Genomic DNA, 20,588 nt, shown 5'->3' on the forward strand with positions numbered 1-20,588 from the left:
TGCACTGCTTCCACTTTTTATAAAAGAATTTTTATGTACACATTTTTGCTGTGTTTAATTGGATTTTTTTCATTTTTTTCACTAGTTTAGTGTTTGTATTTAACGTACATGATATTTCACATTTTTATATGGGTCATATATGACTTATATTCTTTTATATTTTTATTTTTTTTACTTTTTTTTACATATGTATATGACACAGTGAGTAGTGATATTATACATCATTCTCTTTGAGGAGTTATTTGTATTATATGTCTTTATATTTCCTGCGTTTTGTTTTGTTTTTATTTTTTTATATTTTTTTAAAAACACACATTTTTTATATTATATGTATAAATTGCCACTTTATTTAATAAAGGCATATTATTGATCCTAACGCTGTATGACTTTCTGGTGATTTCCTATCTTGTGGTGGTTAGGTGTTCTGGTCTAACAAAATTGCTTGCACATACAAGCACTATCCGACAATATCCACCAGTGAAGACGGGTTTGATACAGATAATAGGTCAGCGTTTAAAACATCTAAAATGAGTAAGAAAGAATAGGTTCTCCAACTGCTGTGGAACTACAAGTCTCATTCTTGCTCATGTAGCTCTTCTACAGCAGGTTGGTCTTCAACAAGATGGCGCTGGTGAGGCAGACAGACGTAAACGTCGGGCTTTCCCTCTAGTGCCCGCGCAGACTGATGACGTCAGTAGTCTCTAGACGCTCCGGGCTGTAGCAGCAGCTGCTCCTGTTTTCTGGTCAGTAGTGTCGGTGCGGCTCGGGGTCCGGACATGGCGCAGTACAAGGGGGCGGCCAGCGAGGCCGGGAGAGCCATGCAGCTCATGAAGAAGCGGGAGAAGCAGCGGGAGCAACTGGAGCAGATGAAGCAGAAGATTGCGGAGGTAATGGCGCCCGGCCGGCCGGTTATACTGGGGGTTGTGGGCTCCTGAGCCATCCACACAGCGATGCTGCCGGGTTTTCCATCGTTCACTATCTCTGCTTGCTGCCTGTGAATGGAAGCGGTCTCCTTCACACCCAGATATTGTAGATCTCCTCTTACAACTGCTTTTCTGCCAGAAAAGTTCTGCAAATGAGAATCCCTCCTTCCTTTGTGAGCTTTTCTTGCAGTGTTCAATGGAAACTGGAAACCTTCTTGATTACATTTCGATACTTAGCGCTGTTCAAAAGAATCCGCGGCTCTGGGATGGATCTGTCACATCACGTCCTATAACGGGGGTCCGTCCTATAACGGGGGTATCCTCTGACCACAGATGTGAATGGAGCCTGCGCTTTGTTCACAGCTGTCTTTATCACAGATTGTCCTATATTGGGGGTCCATCCTATAACGCGGGTCCATCCTCTGACCACAGATGTGAATGGAGCCTGCGCCTTGTTCACAGCTGTCACATCACGTCCTATAACGGGGGTCCATCCTATAACGGGGGTCCATCCTATAACGGGGGTCCATCCTCTGACCACAGATGTGAATGGAGCCTGCGCCTTGTTCACAGCTGTCACATCACGTCCTATAACGGGGGTCCATCCTATAACACAGATGTGAATGGAGCCTGCGCTTTGTTCACAGCTGTCTTTATCACAGATTGTCCTATATTGGGGGTCCATCCTATAACGCGGGTCCATCCTCTGACCACAGATGTGAATGGAGCCTGTGCCTTGTTCACAGCTGTCACATCACGTCCTATAACGGGGGTCCATCCTATAACGGGGGTCCATCCTATAACGGGGGTCCATCCTATAACGGGGGTCCATCCTCTGACCACAGATGTGAATGGAGCCTGCGCCTTGTTCACAGCTGTCACATCACGTCCTATAACGGGGGTCCATCCTATAACGGGGGTCCATCCTCTGACCACAGATGTGAATGGAGCCTGCGCCTTGTTCACAGCTGTCACATCACATCCTATAACGGGGGTCCATCCTATAACACAGATGTGAATGGAGCCTGCGCTTTGTTCACAGCTGTCTTTATCACAGATTGTCCTATATTGGGGGTCCATCCTATAACGCGGGTCCATCCTCTGACCACAGATGTGAATGGAGCCTGCGCCTTGTTCACAGCTGTCACATCACGTCCTATAACGGGGGTCCATCCTATAACGGGGGTCCATCCTATAACGGGGGTCCATCCTATAACGGGGGTCCATCCTCTGACCACAGATGTGAATGGAGCCTGCGCCTTGTTCACAGCTGTCACATCACGTCCTATAACGGGGGTCCATCCTATAACACAGATGTGAATAGAGCCTGTGCCTTGTTCACAGCTGTCACATCACGGATTGTCCTATAATGGGGGTCCATCCTATAACGGGGGTATCCTCTGACCACAGATGTGAATGGAGCCTGCGCCTTTTTCACAGCTGAGACTTTGCCACAATTGGTTCCCTCTTGTTTGAATATAAACAATTGTATCCTCCCCTCAGAAATAGCGCTGTGTGTGTGGGGGAGGGGATTCTGCCTCCTGATGTAACATAGTGTAGTCATTCACTGACAGCAAGCAGACTGTTTAAAGGGAATGGATATGCTGTAGTCACTGTTTAGTAGTTTTGATTAGTAAAAGTCCGGGGGTCCTGAACACCCACCAGTAAATCAGAAGAGGGGGTAGAAGTCCTCGCCCTGTGGATGGAGCTTCCTTTCAGCATCTGATGGCGGTCTCAAGACCTGCTCGTATCTTGGCGTATCCAAAGTTTTATAAAGAAAAGTTTGAACTTTGCTGACTTAGAAAGTTGCAGAAGCCGCCAGCATACACAGAAAGGCGCGGGGCACGGTACAGCTGAGCTGTGTACATCATGGCGGGAGGACAACAAGGAATAAAACCTTTCATTTCCATTATTTTTTTCCTTTGCAGGAGAATGTGGTGAAGGCAAATATTAACAAGAAATTCTCTGCTCATTATGACGCTGTGGAGGCCGAGCTGAAGTCCAGCACCGTGGGTGAGTGTGGACGAGTACTGCAACGATTAGTCCTCCCCAACCGGAGGATTGACCCCTTCACCCCAAAGTCTTTCACCTTCCTGACCGGGCCAATCTTTACAATTCTGACCACTGTCACTTTATGAGGTCATAACTCGTAAACACTTCAACGGATCCCGCTGATTCTGAGATTTTCTCGTGACATATTGTACTTTATGCTAGTGGTAATATTTCTTCAATATGACTTGCGTTTATTTGTTAAAAAATGAAAACGTGCAATTTTCAAACTTTTAATTTTTATGACTGTAAATCAGAGAGTTGTATCACACAAAATAGTTAATAAATAACATTTTCCATGTGTTTACTTTACAACAGCACAATTTTGGAAACATACATGGTTTTTTTTTGTTAGGAAGTTATAAGGGTTAAAAGTTGACCAGCGAGTTCTCATTTTTACAACATTGGCAAAAAAAATTTTTTTAGGGACCACATTACATTTGAAGTGACTTTGAGGGGCCTATATGACAGAAAATACCCCAAACTGACACCATTCTAAAAACTGCACCCCGCAAGGTGTTCAAAACCACATTCAAGAAGGTTATTAACCCTTCAGGTGCTTCACAGGAATTTTGGAATGTGGAAGAAAAAAAACAAACATTTTTACTTTTCTTTCACAAAAATTTTCCTTTAGACCTAATTTTTTTTTTTTTACTTTCACAAGGGTAACAGGAGAAAATGGACCATAGATTTTGTTGTGCAATTTCTCCTGAGCATGCTGTTACCCCTTATGTGGAGAAATCTACTGTTAGGGCGCACGGCAGGGCTCGGGAGGGAAGGAGCGCCATTTCACTTTATGAATGTAAAATATGCTGGAATAATTAGCGGATGCCATATTGCATTTGCAGAGCCCCTGATGTGCATAGACAGTGGAAACCCCCAACAAGTGACACCATTTTGGAAACTAGACCCCCTAAGGAACTTATCTAGATGTGCGCTATGCTTCTCTATGCCGCTGTCACTACTGACAGCGGCATCAGAGGGGTTAAATGCTAGCACCGATCGTGGGCAGCGGAGCTCTGCATTGTCTGTACATTTCCAGTATATTTTTCCAAGCATGCTCTGCCGGCTATGTGTACACAGGCTTGTGACCCCTGCTGAGTCTGTCATTCCAGACTCTATAGGTTCTGCTTTCAGATCTCTCTTATTATCCATAATATCTTATAAACCGGCACCTATCATTTTCTTTGAATGCCGGATTAAAGGAATTTTGCACATGTAGGGATCAGTCAGGCTCTTAACCTGGTTCATTTGGCTTGTTTCTGTCCTACAGGTCTGGTGACCCTTAATGACATGAAAGCTAAACAGGAGGCCCTGGTGAAAGAGCGGGAGAAGCAGCTGGCCAAAAAAGAGCAGTTCAAAGATCTGCAGCTGTAAGTAGAAGGGACTGAACCTCATATAATTCCTGTAATCTGGCAGGCATCTGACAATCTGGCACAGAACTGTAATATGCTGTGACCTAGGAGCCTGAGTAATGGAGCATCTGATAATTCGGCACCTTTCTTGCCCTATTAAAGGAATTTTATATTTCTGATGCTTTTAAGATCAATTTCTAGAGTGATTGCATTATCTGTATAGTGCTGACATAATCCACAGTGTTGTAGAGCGATTATAATCCCGTCAGTGGAGCTCCACTGAGTGACCTGGGATCTGTGACTGATTGTCTCTTACTGTCTACATAGGAAGCTGGAGAAACAGAGGGAGCGAGAGAGGAAGAAAGAACAGAAGAGGAAGATCGCCAGCTTGTCATTCAATGTCGATGATGATGAGGAAGACGAGGAAGAGGATGAAGACTCCATGGAGGAGGACGAGTCCGAAAAAGAAGGTAGAATCTGTAAATGATCCAGATATCTTGACACTTGTGCCGCTATACCATAAATATAGGTATAGTGTCTGATGATCTATAATATCTGATAATCTGCCATCTATTGGATGCCGCGTTAAAGGAACTTTTATTGTCATCAGTATTATCACGGTCTTCCATTTTCCATTCCTTCCAGATCTGCCGAAGAAGAAGAAGAAGCTGGGAAAGAATCCCGATGTAGACACAAGTTTCCTGCCGGACAGGGATCGGGAGGTGAGGGGTGACTCCGTCCTGTGTGAGGGGTACCGCTGCAGGCAAAATATCCTAGAAAGTTAATATCTAGTAGCGACAGAACCTCTATTCATTATACTGCAGTCCTATAGTTGGATTTAACCCCCTAATCACCAGCCCTGTTTTGGGTTTTCATTACTTCAGCCAGAAGTTTTTGTTTCCGTTGAAGTGGATGTTCGAGGCCTCGATAAATGCAAGAAAAATGTTCCCATAATCACTTTCTGATCTCCATGGTTGTGACCACTGAGACCCCCAGCAATTCTGAGGAGGTTCTGCAGAGCCATGTCTCAATGGAGTCATGCTAAACCTCCGCTCCATTCATTGATTATGGGACTGCCAGAATTTAGTGGCTGCTGTAGTCAATAAATGGAGCGGGCACTGAGCATTCAGACAGAGCTCTGCAGGCCTTGTACTTGGGATCGCCGGGGACTTATCTTCTATCCATAGGATAAGGAATAGCTTTCAATTGTGGGAATATTCCTCTAAGGCAGTGTTCCCCAACTCCAGTCCTCAAGAGCCACCAACAGGTCATATTTTCAGGATTTCCTTAGTATTGCTCAGGTGATAATTGTAGAACCTGCACAGGCAACAAGTCCATCACCTGGACAACACTAAGGAAATCCTGAAAATATGACCTGTTGGTGGCTCTTGAGGACTGGAGTTGGGGAACACTGCTCTAAGGGATCACAGTATATCAGGCCGCTGTTGTTTTTTCTAAGTTTCCCAAAGAGGTATGCATCAGGGACCCCAGATCCTGAACAAGTCACCAGGAAAACCAGTGACCTGTTTAAAACACCATATGATGTTGTCAGTCATTTTTTACTGACATGACAGTTAAACGACCAGGATCTGAGCGTTTCTCTGATCCCAGCCATTATAGCACCTGCTCCAGGGCGGCACTGAGCCCTTAGTGGCCATCATAAAAAATCCATATTGGCAGTTCTTTGTCACTCTCATGATATCCTCCTCACCCACCTTTCCATCACCAGGAGGAAGAGAACCGACTGCGAGAGGAGCTAAGACAAGAGTGGGAGCGCAAGCAGGAAAAGATCAAGAGTGAGTGCGAGCACAGGGCGACATGAGATTTTGTGATTTTTCTTTAACACAGTAAATTCTGACTGTTCCCTTCTCTCTACAGGTGAGGAAATCGAGATTACATTCAGCTATTGGGACGGATCTGGACACCGCAGAACAGTGAAGGTAAAAGCCGATCATTCTTTTACTTGGAGAGGAGGGGGGTGGATATAGGAAATAAAGGGCTTGCCCACTAGTCAGGCAACCCCCTCTTAAGGGTGGTTAGTAGAGATTGGCAAACAACTGGATGTACGGCCGAACGGTTAAAAAAAAAAAAAAAGTTTGGATCAGGAACCAGAACAGTACCCGAACACTGACCCCCTTTGACTTGAATGGGGGCCCGAGCATCCAGTGTTTGCCACTCTGTTGTGCGCAGCAAACAATACCTCTGATTGGCAGTAAAATCATTACCACTGGTCAGAGAGCCACGGTTCCCACACTATCAAATGACAGTGCGAGCCTGCACCTGTGATCGGAGATGAAAAGGTTTACCTCCTGTCACTGGTGTCGGCTGATGGGACTACTACTCCCATCAGCCTGCGCTGTATATAAATCATTTTGGAAAAAAAAAAGTGTGGCTTCCCCTGTATTTTTGATAACCAGCCAGGCAAAACTGACAACTGGGGGCTGCAACCCTCAGCTGTCAGCTTTAGCAATGCTGAGGTGTCAGGAAATAGGAAAGTTTTGATTACTTCAATTACACATACAGAGCTCTCAGCTGCAGTTTACTGTGCATGCGTGTGTAATCCAAAACCCCTCATTTCCCCTCCCTCGGACATTATGGCTTGGTGCTGCGAAAACCAGACAAGGTGTAAAACTCCTCATTCCCCCTCCCATCTGATACTGGCTGAAACTGGTACAGCCAGGAGATTAAATGATCTGAACGAAGTGTAAGGGTACCGTCACACAGTGGCACTTTGATCACTAGGACGGCACGATCCGTGACGTTCCAGCGATATCCTTACGATCTCGCTGTGTCTGACACGCTACTGCGATCAGGGACCCCGCTGAGAATCGTACGTCGTAGCAGATCGTTTGAAACTTTCTTTCGACGCTGGATCTCCCGCTGACATCGCTGAATTGGCGTGTGTGACGCCGATTCAGCGATGTCTTCACTGGTAACCAGGGTAAATATCGGGTTACTAAGCGCAGGGCCGCGCTTAGTAACCCGATGTTTACCCTGGTTACCAGCGTAAACGTAAAAAAACCAAACGCTACATACTTACCTTCCGCTGTCTGTCCTCCGGCGCTGTGCTTCTCTGCACTGGCTGTGAGCGCCGGCCAGCCGGAAAGCACAGCGGTGACATCACCGCTCTGCTTTACGGCTGACCGGCGCTGACAGTGCAGAGGAAAGCACAGCGCCGGAGGACAGACACGGAAGGTAAGTATGTAGTGTTTGGTTTTTTTACGTTTACGCTGGTAACCAGGGTAAACATCGGGTTACTAAGCGCGGCCCTTCGCTTAGTAACCCGATGTTTACCCTGGTTACCAGGGGACTTCGGGATCGTTGGTCGCTGGAGAGCGGTCTGTGTGACAGCTCTCCAGCGACCACACAGCGACGCTGCAGCGATCGACATCGTTGTCGTATCGCTGCAGCGTCGTTTCAGTGTGACGGTACCCTAAGTGTTTTTTCAACTTTAAACCCATTGTATTTGTAATTGTACAGTACATACGATACTTGTCGTCTTTATAATATCTTTTTATACTTCTGTAAACACTGCCTACCTTTTTTGGAGTAAAATATAAAATTACTAGCTTTGTCTCCCCTTGCTCTATAACGAACTGTCACATCCTCTGAAGTGAATTACCCTACTAATCTGGGTTGGCTCCAGACCAGTTAATAATTAAGAAATCTGAGCTGGTGGCAGCGGGATTTGTCCTGTGCGGTTGGGAGGCTTTGTAGCGACTGGCGGCGTTGATGATTATTGTTCCCGCCTGAGTGGGAGTAGTTATATCGCTACTATATACTATATCGAAGTGAAACCTACTTCTCATCTCTCATATCCTCCCTGTCTCACAACCCTAAACAGTTATTCAACACCTTCAATTCTCTCCTCCGTCCCCCAGCACCTCCTTCCTCCCCACTTATCTCCGCTGAAGACTTTGCCTCATTTTTCAACCAGAAGATTGATTGCATCAGAGACAGTTTTGGTCAACAACCCCCAGAGCCCTTCCTCCCGACTTCCCAGCCCTCCACCTCCAAAACCAACTTCTCCACCATTACAGAAGATCAACTCTCCACTCTACTCAAGATCGCATCTCCCCACCTGTGCACTTGACCCGCCCCCATCCCACCTCATCCCAAACCTCACCACAGTCTTCATCCCAACCCTAACCCATCTCTTCAACCTATCACAACTGGTGTTTTCCCCTCAAGCTTTAAACATGCCTCCATCACACCTATCCTCAAAAAGCCTTCTCTTGACCCATCCTCTGTATCTAGCTATCGCCCTATATCACTTCTCCCCTATGCCTCCAAACTACTGGAACAACACGTTTACCTTGAACTGTCCTCCCATCTCTCTTCTTGCTCCCTCTTCGACCGCCTACAATCTGGCTTCCGGTCACACCATTCCACTGAAACTGCCCTAACTAAAGTCACCAATGACCTCTTAACCGCCAAGAGCAAGCGACACTACTCTGTCCTCCTCCTCCTCGACCTGTCGGCTGCCTTTGACACAGTGGACCATTCCCTATTATTACAGACCCTCTCATCCCTTGGCATCACAGACTTAGCCCTATCCTGGATCTCATCATACCTAACAGACAGGACATTCAGCGTCTCCCACTCACACACCACCTCCTCACCTCGCCCCCTATCTGTCGGAGTCCCACAAGGTTCAGTCCTTGGGCCCCTGCTCTTCTCCATTTGCACCTTTGGCCTGGGACAGCTCATAGAATCTCATGGCTTTCAGTATCACCTCTATGCTGATGACACACAGATCTAAATCTCTGGAGCAGATATCACCTCCCTACTAACCAGAATCCCTCAATGTCTGTCCGCTATTTCATCCTTCTTCTCCACTAGATTTCTGAAACTTAACATGGACAAAACAGAATTCATCGTCTTTCCCCCATCTCACGCGACCCCCCCCCCCAACGAACCTATCCATTACAGTAAATGGCTGCCCACTCTCCCCAGTCCCACAAGCTCGCTGCCTCGGGGTAATCCTTGATGCTGATCTCTCCTTCAAACCACATATCCAAGCCCTTTCCACTTCCTGCCGACTTCAACTCAAAAATATTTCACGAATCCGTTCATTCCTCAACCAAGAATTTGCAAAAACCCTAGTCCATGCCCTCCTCATCTCTCGCCTTGACTACTGCAACCTCCTGCTCTGTGGCCTCCCCTCTAACACTCTCGCACGCCTCCAATCTATTCTAAACTCTGCTGCCCGACTAATCCACCTGTCCCCCCGCTATTCCCCAGCTTCTCCTCTCTGTCAATCCCTTCACTGGCTCCCCATTACCCAGAGACTCCAGTACAAAACCTTAACCATGACGTACAAAGCCATGCGCAACCTGTCCTCCATACATCTGTGACCTCATCTCCCGGTACTTTCCTGCACACAACCTCCGATCCTCACAAGATCTCCTTCTCTACTCCCCTCTTATCTCCTCTCCCCACAATCGCATACAAGATTTCTCTCGCGCATCACCCCTACTCTGGAACTCTCTACCACAACATATCAGACTCTCACCTACCATCGAAACCTTCAAAAAGAACCTGAAGACCCACCTCTTCTGGCAAGCCTACAACCTGCAGTAACCACCGATCGACCAAACCGCTGCATGACCAGCTCTACCTTCACCTACTGAATTCTCACCCATCCCTTGTAGATTGTGAGCCCTCGCGGGCAGGGTCCTCTCTCCTCCTGTACCAGTTATGACTTGTATTGTTTAAGATTATTATACTTGTTTTTATTATGTATACCCCTCCTCACATGTAACGCGCCATGGAATAAATGGCGCTATAACAATAAATAATAATAATAATATCGCCCTCGCTGCAGTGTGCCCATTAGCCAGTACAAAGTAAGGCAGCCTTTTTGGCGACTAATTATCCTAGGTGCAGTACCCGGTCTGACCTGATGGTAAGGGGGGCGCCAGAGAGCTGCAAGTTCCAAACCTGAACCGGGAAGTGGAATATAGATAAAACCCCTCCAGAAAGAACCAGGGGCAACCAAACAAGCCCAGTTCATGACAAATTGGTGTGAGTGGTAGGGATGATAAAGGTATCATCCCCGTGACATGAGGGTTTTTACATTTTTTTAAATAAATAAGTAAAAAAAACAAAAAAAACTGCATGGGGTCCCCCCCATTTTTGCCAGCCAGCCAAGCTAAAGTAGACAGCTGGGGGCTGGTATTCTCGGGCTGTTAAAGGGCCACAGATATTGGTCCCCATCTTCCCTCCCCCAGCCCAAAAATAACAGCCTGCAGCCCCCCAGAAAAGGCACATCTATTACTATCATTACTAATCCTATAGTTGTATTGTAGATACACATACAGCAAGTATAAAGTTATTTTAGTTTAAATAAACGCAAAACACACTTTTGCTTTTTTTTATTTAAAAATAACAAACACATTTATACTTGCCTAACGCCCATTCCATTGAAGCCCTCGTCTCCTGTAATAAAATAAAAAACAACCATATCCCTCACCTGTCCTTCGTTCTGTACCACGTCGTAATGCATGTGTGGGGATAAACATTTTTAAACCTGGACGGTGGCAAGATGCGACGGTCTAGGCTGAAAACCACGGGAGAATGTGCTGCTGCGAGCTCGGCCTCAGTGACCATCGTTGATGTCTTCAAGGTTACTGCCGGTCACTGAGGCTCCGTTCCTAGGCCGGCCCCAAAACTGCGGTGACCTCGGTGAGATCACCGCTAGCACAATGAGAAAAAGAACTCACCACTTCATCTTGAGACTTTTTCTCACTGTGGTAGTAGTAGTGACCTCACTGAGGGCACCGCAGTTCTTTAGCCCGGCTGGGAACGCAGCCTCAGTGACTGGCAATAACCCCAATGACTTCACCGCTAGTCACTGATACTTCACTCGTAGCAGCTCATTAACCAGTGGTTTTCAGCCTGGACGGTCACATCTTGGCACAGTCTAGGTTGAAAAGTGTTTATCCCCACACATGGATTAGGGCGTGGGACAGAATGACGAACAGGTGAGGGATATGGTTTTTATTTTTGTTTTATTGCAGGAGACGAGGGATTCAATGGAATGGGCGTTTTGGTCAGTGTAACTGTTTGGGTTGTTTTTTTATGAAAAAGGAAAAGTGCGTTTTGTTTTTATTTCAAATAAAGGACTTTATTCTGGCTGTCTCTTTATTTACCGTATAACTATAGGATTAGTAAAGGATAGGTGTCTTTATAGACCACTCTCCATTACTAAGCCGTGGGATTGATGTCACCTGACAATACAAAGGTGACATCAACCCCACAAATATGAACCCCACTTGCTACTACTACAGGGCAAGTGAGAAGAGCTGGGCAATGAGTCAGAATTGGCGCATCTAATAGATGTGCCTTTTCTGGGCAGCTGCAGGCTGCTATTTTTAGGCTGTGGGGTAATATCCTTAGCCGTATCCTTACCAACCTGAGAATAACAGCCCCCAGCTGTCAGCTTTAGCTTGGCTAGTTGTGAGAAATGGGGGGACCACGTGCCGTTTATTTTTAAATTATTTAAGTAATTTAAAAAACTGCATGATGACCCCTGTATTCTTGATAATAAGCCTTGCTAACACTGACAGATGAGGGTTGCAGCCTGCAGCTGTCAGTTTTGTCTGGCTGGTTATCAAAAATACAGGGGAACCCACACAATTTTTTTTAATTATTTCGAGCACAGGCTGATGAATACTCCCATCAGTCACCTGCTCTTGCTGTGATTAGCGCCAGCTGGCGTAGACTGATGGGAGTAGAAGTCCCTTCAGCTGACGCCAGGGACCGGAGGTAAACTTTTTACTTCTGATCACAGTTGTGGCTCACACTGTCATTTGCCAGCGTGGGAACTGCGGCTCCCTGACTGGTGGTATTAATCTTACGGCTGATCAGAGGCAGTGTTTGCTGTGTTATCATGCCAAGCCTGAACAGTAACACGGACGTCCTGGTGAAGTCTGTGTTTGGGTTCCATCCTTGAGCTATAGGTGTTCGGTACAAACTCCGCAGTTTACTGTTCGTCTTCGCCCGTCTCTAGTGGTTAGGTCTTAGCTTTAACTGGAGTTGCCATTGTTTTATGATCAGTGGGTGGTGGCTCGGTGAACTTTAGTCACCTGCTGTTTACGGTACTGCAGCACAGGTCCGTTCAAGTTACCGGACCTGGTTACCTGCAATAGTCATATGACCGGGGCGCCATTAAAGGGTCGGACCATCATAGATTGTTAAATAATGATATATCCCAGCAATATACTGTGACTGTGATATACTGTGACTTTGACATATGAATGACTGTTGTGGGCAACACAAAACACCTGAGTTTGTTACAGTGTGTCTGTGCAGGTAAAACGTACCAGTGTGAAGTCCAGACTGGGTACAGATGTAGCAAGTACAAGTTGTCATCAGCTTGGGGTCTATACAGGTTTTAGCCTCTGGATAATGCCAGGACTGTTCCCATTCAATGACAGCAGGCAAATAGGTTTTGAATGATGAGAAACCAGAACATAAAATTGCATGTAAGGTTGCATGATTATTACTGGGTCATTTATGCACTTTTTTTTTTTTTTTTTAATTTTCAGATGAAGAAAGGAAATACCATGCAGCAGTTTCTACAGAAAGCCCTGGAGATTCTGCGAAAGGACTTCAGCGAGCTCAGGTGAGCGTCTACAGGATACTGACTGCTCTTTATGGATCCCAGCCTTGTGCCTGTGGAGGAGCAGACACGGGCCGGCAAGATCAGACCAGTGGTCTTTAGCCTAACACACTCCAACATATCTCACCAGACTATGACTTTCAGGGCATGCTGGGCCTTGTGGCCCAGCAACAGCTGAGACGCAGTGATCGGAGTCTAATGCCGCAGACCATTAGTAACACTCGGCTCTTATCTTCCAGGTCGGCAGGAGTGGAGCAGCTCATGTACATTAAAGAAGACCTGATCATCCCACACGTGAGTGCACTCAGTATGGACGCCGCCTGGTGCACCGCTGCACGTCTGTATGGTGACCTTGGCCCTGACCGTTACAATGTCCCACAGCGGGAGAGTCCTTATCACTTCACTTCCCATCAGTATGAGAGGAAAATATTACACCAGGGTCCATCAGCCGATGTGCACACTGAGCCTTTTTGCTGAGTTTTTGAGGCAGACAGTTTCAGCTCTAAAAACTCCATGCGCACATAGCCTTACAGCCCTACCCTTATGTACAGGATTTATTAACCACTTGCTTTTCACAGAGCTGCCTGCGTTATCGCCATTTCTATAGCTCACTGCTCTTTTCTTTATTCTCCAGCATCACAGCTTTTATGATTTTATTGTGACCAAGGCAAGAGGTAAAAGTGGTAAGTAACAAGTTATACTGTGTGTTACTATGTTCTCCCACCACGAGCCAGTTGGAGGCACAGGAGAGGCGGCAGCCTGTGCTCAGCGCAGCAGCATGCATGTCTCCGGTAGAGGGTTGGCAGCAGCCTTACATCCACTACAGAGCGGTCAGGGCACTTTGTTATGATTGTGGGGGTCCCTGATTGGCTGCTATGTCCAATATCGTCTTGTTTGCCATCATAAGCGTCGCTCACATCTTCATCGTGTCCACATGTAATGTGTTTCCATTCCTTCCCAGGGCCCCTGTTTAACTTCGATGTGCATGAAGATGTCCGCCTGCTGAGTGACGCCACTGTGGAGAAGGACGAGGTAAGAACTGCTGTACTGGAGAGGACACTTTATGACGGGGTTGGGTTAGATCTCTGAGAATGGAGGGACATCAGCTCTGCTTTTAGGTTTGTGGTCCCCTCACTGTTTATACCTGCACCACAGAGCGCCAAACCCCCCGCTTCAGCAGGGGAAATGCAGGTGTTCCTCATTCACTTGATTCATTATTGTTGCCCCTTTAATTTTGGAATTTGTGGTGGTCAGTCATAGCGATGGAATATCCAAGCGAGGTGCCATCATTTGATGTGGGAAGCTCGGGCTGCACAGTGACGGATACAATGATGCGGAAACCCTATTGCTATAAGTCTCCGAACTGTGCCAAAGGGTCCGACCCTATATGTATAGAGCCCCGTATTCAGGAATCGCACTCGCATGATCTACTTCCTTGGTTTCTCTCCTCAGTCTCATGCTGGGAAAGTCGTCCTCCGCAGCTGGTATGAGAAAAACAAACACATCTTCCCAGCAAGCAGGTGGGAGCCCTACGACCCGGAGAAGAAGTGGGATAAGTACACCGTAAGTACCGATCTAGAGGCCGACCTGTCAGCTGCACATGATCACATTAGGTTTCTGTTCAATGACCGCAATCCGAGCGCGGAGATAAAATCTAGCAAACCTCTTCATGTTGGGGATTTCTGGAACAAGGTCTCATATTGTGGATGTGTTGGACGCTCACGTTCTTCTCTTCTACCCCCCGCAGATCCGGTGATCGCTCCTGGGGATGATCTCTCTGCATCTGAGAAGCGCCTGATCGGACAGAAGTGTTTATGTTCTTATGTCACCGTGTATATATTGTTGTAATTACTGTGCGTTTTTTATGTATGTATGAGGCACAGAATAAATACATGGCTGTGTCCTCCTCCCTGTGTCCGGTGTTTTCTCTGCTTGGTCACGGTCTGCACAAAGTGTGCTAATGTGTATTTTGGGAAATGTCACCTTTACACCAGGAAAATTATGTCCAACTGCCCCATATGATATACGAGGACCATTAAAGTATGTGCACAGTGACTGCAGCAGCAGAACAGTGAGTGCAGCTCTGGGGTATAATACAGGATGTAACTCAGGATCAGTAAAGGATAAGTAATGTAATCTATGTACACAGTGACCGCACCAGCAGAATAGTGAGTGCAGCTCTGGAGTATAATACAGGATGTAACTCAGGATCAGTAATGTAATGTATGTATACAGTGACTGCAGCAGCAGAACAGTGAGTGCAGCTCTGGAGTATAATACAGGATGTAACTCAGGATCAGTAATGTAATGTATGTACACAGTGACCGCACCAGCAGAATAGTGAGTGCAGCTCTGGGGTATAAAACAGGATGTAACTCAGGATCAGTAATGTAATGTAATGTATGTACACAGTGACTGCACCAGCAGAATAGTGAGTGCAGCTCTGGGGTATAATACAGGATGTAACTCGGGATCAGTAATGTATGTACACAGTGACTGCACCAGCAGAATAGTGAGTGCAGCTCTGGGGTATAATACAGGATGTAACTAAGGATAAGTAATGTAATGTACAGGTGCTTCTGACTAAATCAGAATATCATCACAAAGTTAATTTATTTCAGTTCAATACAAAAAGTGAAACTCATACAGTATAGTCATTACACACAGAGTGATCTATTTCAAGTGTTTATTTCTGTTAATGTTGATGATTATGGCTTACAGCCAATGAAAATCCAAAAGTCATCTCAGTAAATTAGAATACTTTATAACACTAGCTTGAAAACTGACTTTAAAATCTGAAATGTTGGCCTACTGAAATGTATGTTCAGTAAATGCGGTCAATACTTGGTCGGGACTCCTTTTGCATCAATTACTGCATCAATGCGGCGTGGCATGGAGGTGATCAGCCTGTGGTACTGCTGAGGTGTTATGGAAGCCCAGGTTGCTTTGATAGCAGCCTTCAGTTCGTCTGCATTGTTGGATCTGGTGTCTCTCATCTTCCTCTTGACAATATTCCATAGATTCTCTATGGGGTTAATGTCAGGCGAGTTTGCTGCCAATCAAGCCCAGTGATACTGTTGTTTGTAAACCAGGTATTGGTACTTTTGGCAGTGTGGACAGGTGCCAAGTCCTGCTGGAGAATGAAATTTCTATCTATAAAAAGCTTGTCGGCAGAGGGAAGCATGAAGTGCTCTAAAATGTCCTGGTAGACGGCTGCGCTGACTTTGGTCTTGATAAAACACAGTGGACCTACACCAGCAGATGACATGGCTCCCAAACCATCACTGATTGTGGAAACTTCACACTAGACCTCCAGCAGCTTGGATTGTGGCCTCTCCACTCTTCCTCCAGACTCTGGGACCTTGATTTTCAAATGAAATGTAAAATTTACTTTCATCTGAAAACAGCACCTTGGACCACTGAGCAACAGTCCAGTTCCTTTTCTCCTTGGCCCAGGTAAGATGCTTCTGGCATTGTCTATTGGTCATGAGTGGCTTGACACAAGGAATGTGACACTTGTAGCCCATGTCCTGGATACGTCTGTGTGTGGTGGCTCTTGTAGCAATGACTCCAGCAGCAGTCCACTCCATGTGAATCTCCACCAAATTTCTGAATGGCCTTTTCTTAACAATCCTTTGAAGGCTGCGCTTATCCCAGTTGCTTGTGCACCTTTTTCTACCACACATTTTCCTTCAACTCACCTTCCCATTTTGCTTGGATACAGCACTCTGTGAACAGCCATCTTCTTTACCAATGACCTTTTGTGGCTTACCCTCCTTGTGGAGCCACTCCTTGTACAGAATGACTGCCTTCTGGACATCTGTCAAGTCAGCAGTCTTCCCCATGATTGTGGAGCTACTGAAACAGACTAAGGGACCTTTTTAATTTTAATCGCTTAGGAAGCCTTTGCACGTGTTTTTGTTAATTATTCTAATTTACTGAGATAATGACTTGGGTTTTCATTGGCTGTAAGCCATAATCATCAACATTATCAGAAATAAACACGTGAACTAGATCTCTCTATTTGTAATGACTCTATATAATATAAGAGTTTCACTTTTTGTATTGAAGAACTGAAATAAATTAACTTTCTGATGATATTCTAATATTGCGAGAAGCACCTGTATGTGGTAAACATTCCTCCTTCCACTAGGTGCCCATACACTACACTCCATACATTGTGCGCTCTGTGTTGCGTATTGACATGGTGAATAGTTGTGACTAGTTGTTGTACTACAACAACAAGTTGTTGTTACCATCCACCTCTCATGTCTCCCCTTTTCCTCATAGTTTGTAAGCTTACGAGCAGGGCCCTCACTCCTCTTGATATCTGTTTTGAACTGTATTTCTGTTATGCTGTAATGTCTATTGTATGTACAAGTCCCCTCTATAATTTGTAAAGCGCTGCGGAATATGTTGGCGCTATATAAATAAAAATTATTATTAAAAATTATTATTATTACAAGAAAACTATCCATGAAACTGGAAGAATGACTAAAAGGTTTTCATAATTAGGCTTGGCCTGGCCCATAGGGGAACAGGTAAACTCATGCTAGAAATGTCTTTTAACTGTACAGTGACATTAATACATTACCCAAGTACCTGAGGCTGATTTGCCCCCTATGGGGCTTAGTTCCCTGACTCCCCCTTCCCCCAGGTCTACTTCTAGAAAAACATAGCTGCTTCCTCCCAGATATAGCGCCACACTTGTGTATTGGTTATACATGGTATTGCAGCTCAGCTCCATTAAAATGAACATGTCAAAGAATACCGGCTGCTCCATAGAAGCGTGAACGATGCTCCCCAACTGCAGATTAGGGCTCATTCAGACGTCAGGAATTGAAAGATTGATGCGAGTTCTGTGTTTTGGTGAGACTCCTGGTGTTGGCATAGAAATACTGATGAAAAATCACTGACGTCTGAATGAGCGCTTACCTGCAGAAATCGGTTTCCTTTGAAAGGACTTGGTCAGACATTGCTATTATCGGTCCCTCTGATGACTGTGGCCGTAGCTGTATGTAATTTACCGAGGCCGGAGGGATGTCCGTGACCATGGCAGATCACACGGGCTGACGGGGGTCTGCACTTGGTGATAGTATGACTTGTAAGTTAGCATATGTAATAGATGGTGTATGGTAGACTGCACTATATTCTATACAGAGGCAATATATATATATATATATATATATATATATATATATATATATATCCATGGCTTTTAACTTTTAAAGGGCACCTGTCAGCAGGATTGTGCTGAGTAACCTGCAGACAGTGTCAGGTTGGCGCCGTTATACTGATATCCGTCTTGTGGTTGTTGTTTAATCTTTATTTTCAGTTTTGAGTTAGACACCCAAATAGATGAAGGGCAAAGTAAGAATTAGGAGAAATAAATATCATTGCAGTACTGTATGTGAGCAGCAGAGGGCGTGTGTGCTCCTTGCTGCCGCTCTCCGTTCTGAGCGCTGCTCCGTGTCACTGTGTCTGTGCAGCACAGATTCATGTCGGGATTATCCGAGGATTTTTTTTGATGAGTAATAAAGCGATTGTTTTGGCTCAATATGTCTCTATTTTTCCATTTCTCCAGATGCCTGTCTTCACTCCCAGGCAGTTCCAGCCTCGCACACCCATTTCCTTCTGCTCTGATTAAACACAGAAAAAAATGCTAATAATAACATGCAGCGATGTATTTGTGTATGGCTCCCAGCTTATCGGTGCTAAAGACATCTCATATGTGGATTTCATTACAGATAACGGCTACCCCCCCCATGCGGAGACCACCTTCTGTGCTGCAGAATCAGCTGACGTGGCTGATAACAGCGAGCAGCGTCTGTCACAAGACAACACTTCTGTCAAGGTATGATTTTTTTATTCCCTAAATGCCATCAGAGTGCCCATATTGTGCATGTAATGCCACCTACAGCGCTTGGATGCCTATCCATGTGCCTTCCATATCAAATTCTTCTTAAAAGAGACATTTAGGGTCCCGTAGACCCCCAGATCCAGGTGCGACTGCAGCCCCTACACCCACTATAGGTAAGCACCTTTGTAGCACTCAAAACAGCTTGTCGTGGAGCGAACACTGCTGAGGGTTTGCTACAGTGTATCCTTAGATTCACGCTCTTTACCTGCAATGATACATGCTATCCTTCAGTGCATTTACATGGGACTGATGTACTCCAGAGTTGGGAATGAGATTCTCCGTGCTCCCGTGGTGCGGACATTCAGGCCGGGTTACACCTTCTGCATTGCTAAGATTGAAGCCCCGGGAACATCTTCATTACTCGGAGCGATCTTTGCTCCATCCCACGTGGACGCCGTCACCTAACCCCATTTTCAGCTCAGATAACAAAGACCCTGAAAATCCTATATTTTTATTACAACAATAATCCCTTATTTCCGGGATGAGGAGTCAATTATTGAGGTCACCGCCGGGAGCTGAACCTGCGTCCTCTTGGAGCCCATTCCCTCCCATCTTTCAGGTCAGCACCCTTCACCAGTGACCTACATCTCATCTTCAGCTTTCAGAAGGAGCCCCCTCCCCATCTCATGTCATAACTCATCAGGGACCAGGGTGGGTCAGACCCCCTATTATATTAGACGACTCCGCTGAGACCACGGGGGCTCCTACATTCATTACTGTGATCTTTGTTAGGCTACGTTCAGACTAGCGTTGTGCGCCGCTGCGTCGGCGACGCAACGCACGACGCACGCAAAAACGTGGCAAAACGCACGCAAAAACGCTGCGTTTTGCGACGCGTGCGTCGTTTTTTGCCGAAAATCGGACACAAGAAAAATGCAACTTGTTGCGTTTTCTTGGTCCGACGCTTGCGGCAAAAAAGACGCATGCGTCGCACAACGCAACAAACAAAAACGCATGCGTCCCCCATGTTAAACATAGGGGCGTATGACGCGTGCGTCGCCCGACGCTAACCCGACGCACACTAGCACAACGCTAGTCTGAATGTAGCCTTATCGTGGCACCAACCTGTTCTGTGGTGTTGTACAAAATACATGCATATAGCGGTAGCAAATGGGTGTGATTTATCAATTTATAGGGGCTGCCTTACAGGCCCCCTCATAGTAGCCCAATGGCCCACAAAGCCTGCGTCTGCCTCAGGGGGCCCGGCTCGTCCTGGCCTTCTATGGTTTCTGTGGGAGGTGAGTGGGACGCTTCCCTTCTCCAGTGGACGCACATTTGATTCCTTTTTGCTGGGTTTTCCCCACAGATCTGAGTCGATCACTATGGATTCCAGCAGGAGAGAGGGAAGTGACCAGCTTATCAGAGGATGCTTCGTCAAAAGTCAGCCACTTGTAAAACACCTCTATAAGGGGGCGCTCATACCCCCTTTAGTCGGAGCAGAGCTGCCACAATAAACCGCTCTTGAGAATTTTAGTCAACCATTAAAATCAATGGTCCGACTACTGTGTGTCAGTGAGGGGGTCAGTCATCTAGTTACTGGGGGACAACCCCATAATGGATGAGGGGCTACTTTCTTAAAAGGATATTCCAGCTATATGAATCTGATTGTTGGTCCAACCTATGGGTTCTCCACCAATGCCGCCTAAGACCTCCACAGAGGCGTCACACATGCGGATGGTCCTATAAGATGTGTATCCTGTGGATACAGATGAGCA

At 46.0% G+C, this 20,588-nt stretch overlaps 1 protein-coding gene across 1 annotated transcript; it reads left to right on the top strand.

Moving 5' to 3' along the window:
* The first annotated feature begins 689 nt into the window (after window positions 1–689).
* Window positions 690–14,860, top strand: FAM50A (family with sequence similarity 50 member A). The gene is made up of 13 exons (XM_069747928.1): window positions 690–887; window positions 2,852–2,936; window positions 4,246–4,345; window positions 4,655–4,797; window positions 4,973–5,049; window positions 6,057–6,123; window positions 6,206–6,267; window positions 12,880–12,956; window positions 13,193–13,247; window positions 13,588–13,636; window positions 13,915–13,985; window positions 14,406–14,516; window positions 14,701–14,860. The coding sequence occupies exons 1-13, from the start codon at window positions 777–779 to the stop codon at window positions 14,707–14,709; spliced, it is 1,017 nt and encodes a 338-aa protein (XP_069604029.1). The 5' UTR covers window positions 690–776; the 3' UTR covers window positions 14,710–14,860.
* The last annotated feature ends 5,728 nt before the right edge of the window (window positions 14,861–20,588 follow it).

The sequence above is a fragment of the Ranitomeya imitator genome, chromosome 2, assembly GCF_032444005.1.
Source record: "Ranitomeya imitator isolate aRanImi1 chromosome 2, aRanImi1.pri, whole genome shotgun sequence".
Taxonomy (NCBI): domain Eukaryota; kingdom Metazoa; phylum Chordata; class Amphibia; order Anura; family Dendrobatidae; genus Ranitomeya; species Ranitomeya imitator.

Coding starts and splice junctions, on each gene's coding strand:
- FAM50A (XM_069747928.1), top strand. CDS start 777: ATGGCGCAGTACAAGGGGGCGGCCAGCGAGGCCGGGAGAGCCATGCAG. Junction 5,050..6,056: donor TGCCGGACAGGGATCGGGAG/GTGAGGGGTGAC, acceptor TTCCATCACCAG/GAGGAAGAGAACCGACTGCG. Junction 6,268..12,879: donor GACACCGCAGAACAGTGAAG/GTAAAAGCCGAT, acceptor TTTAATTTTCAG/ATGAAGAAAGGAAATACCAT.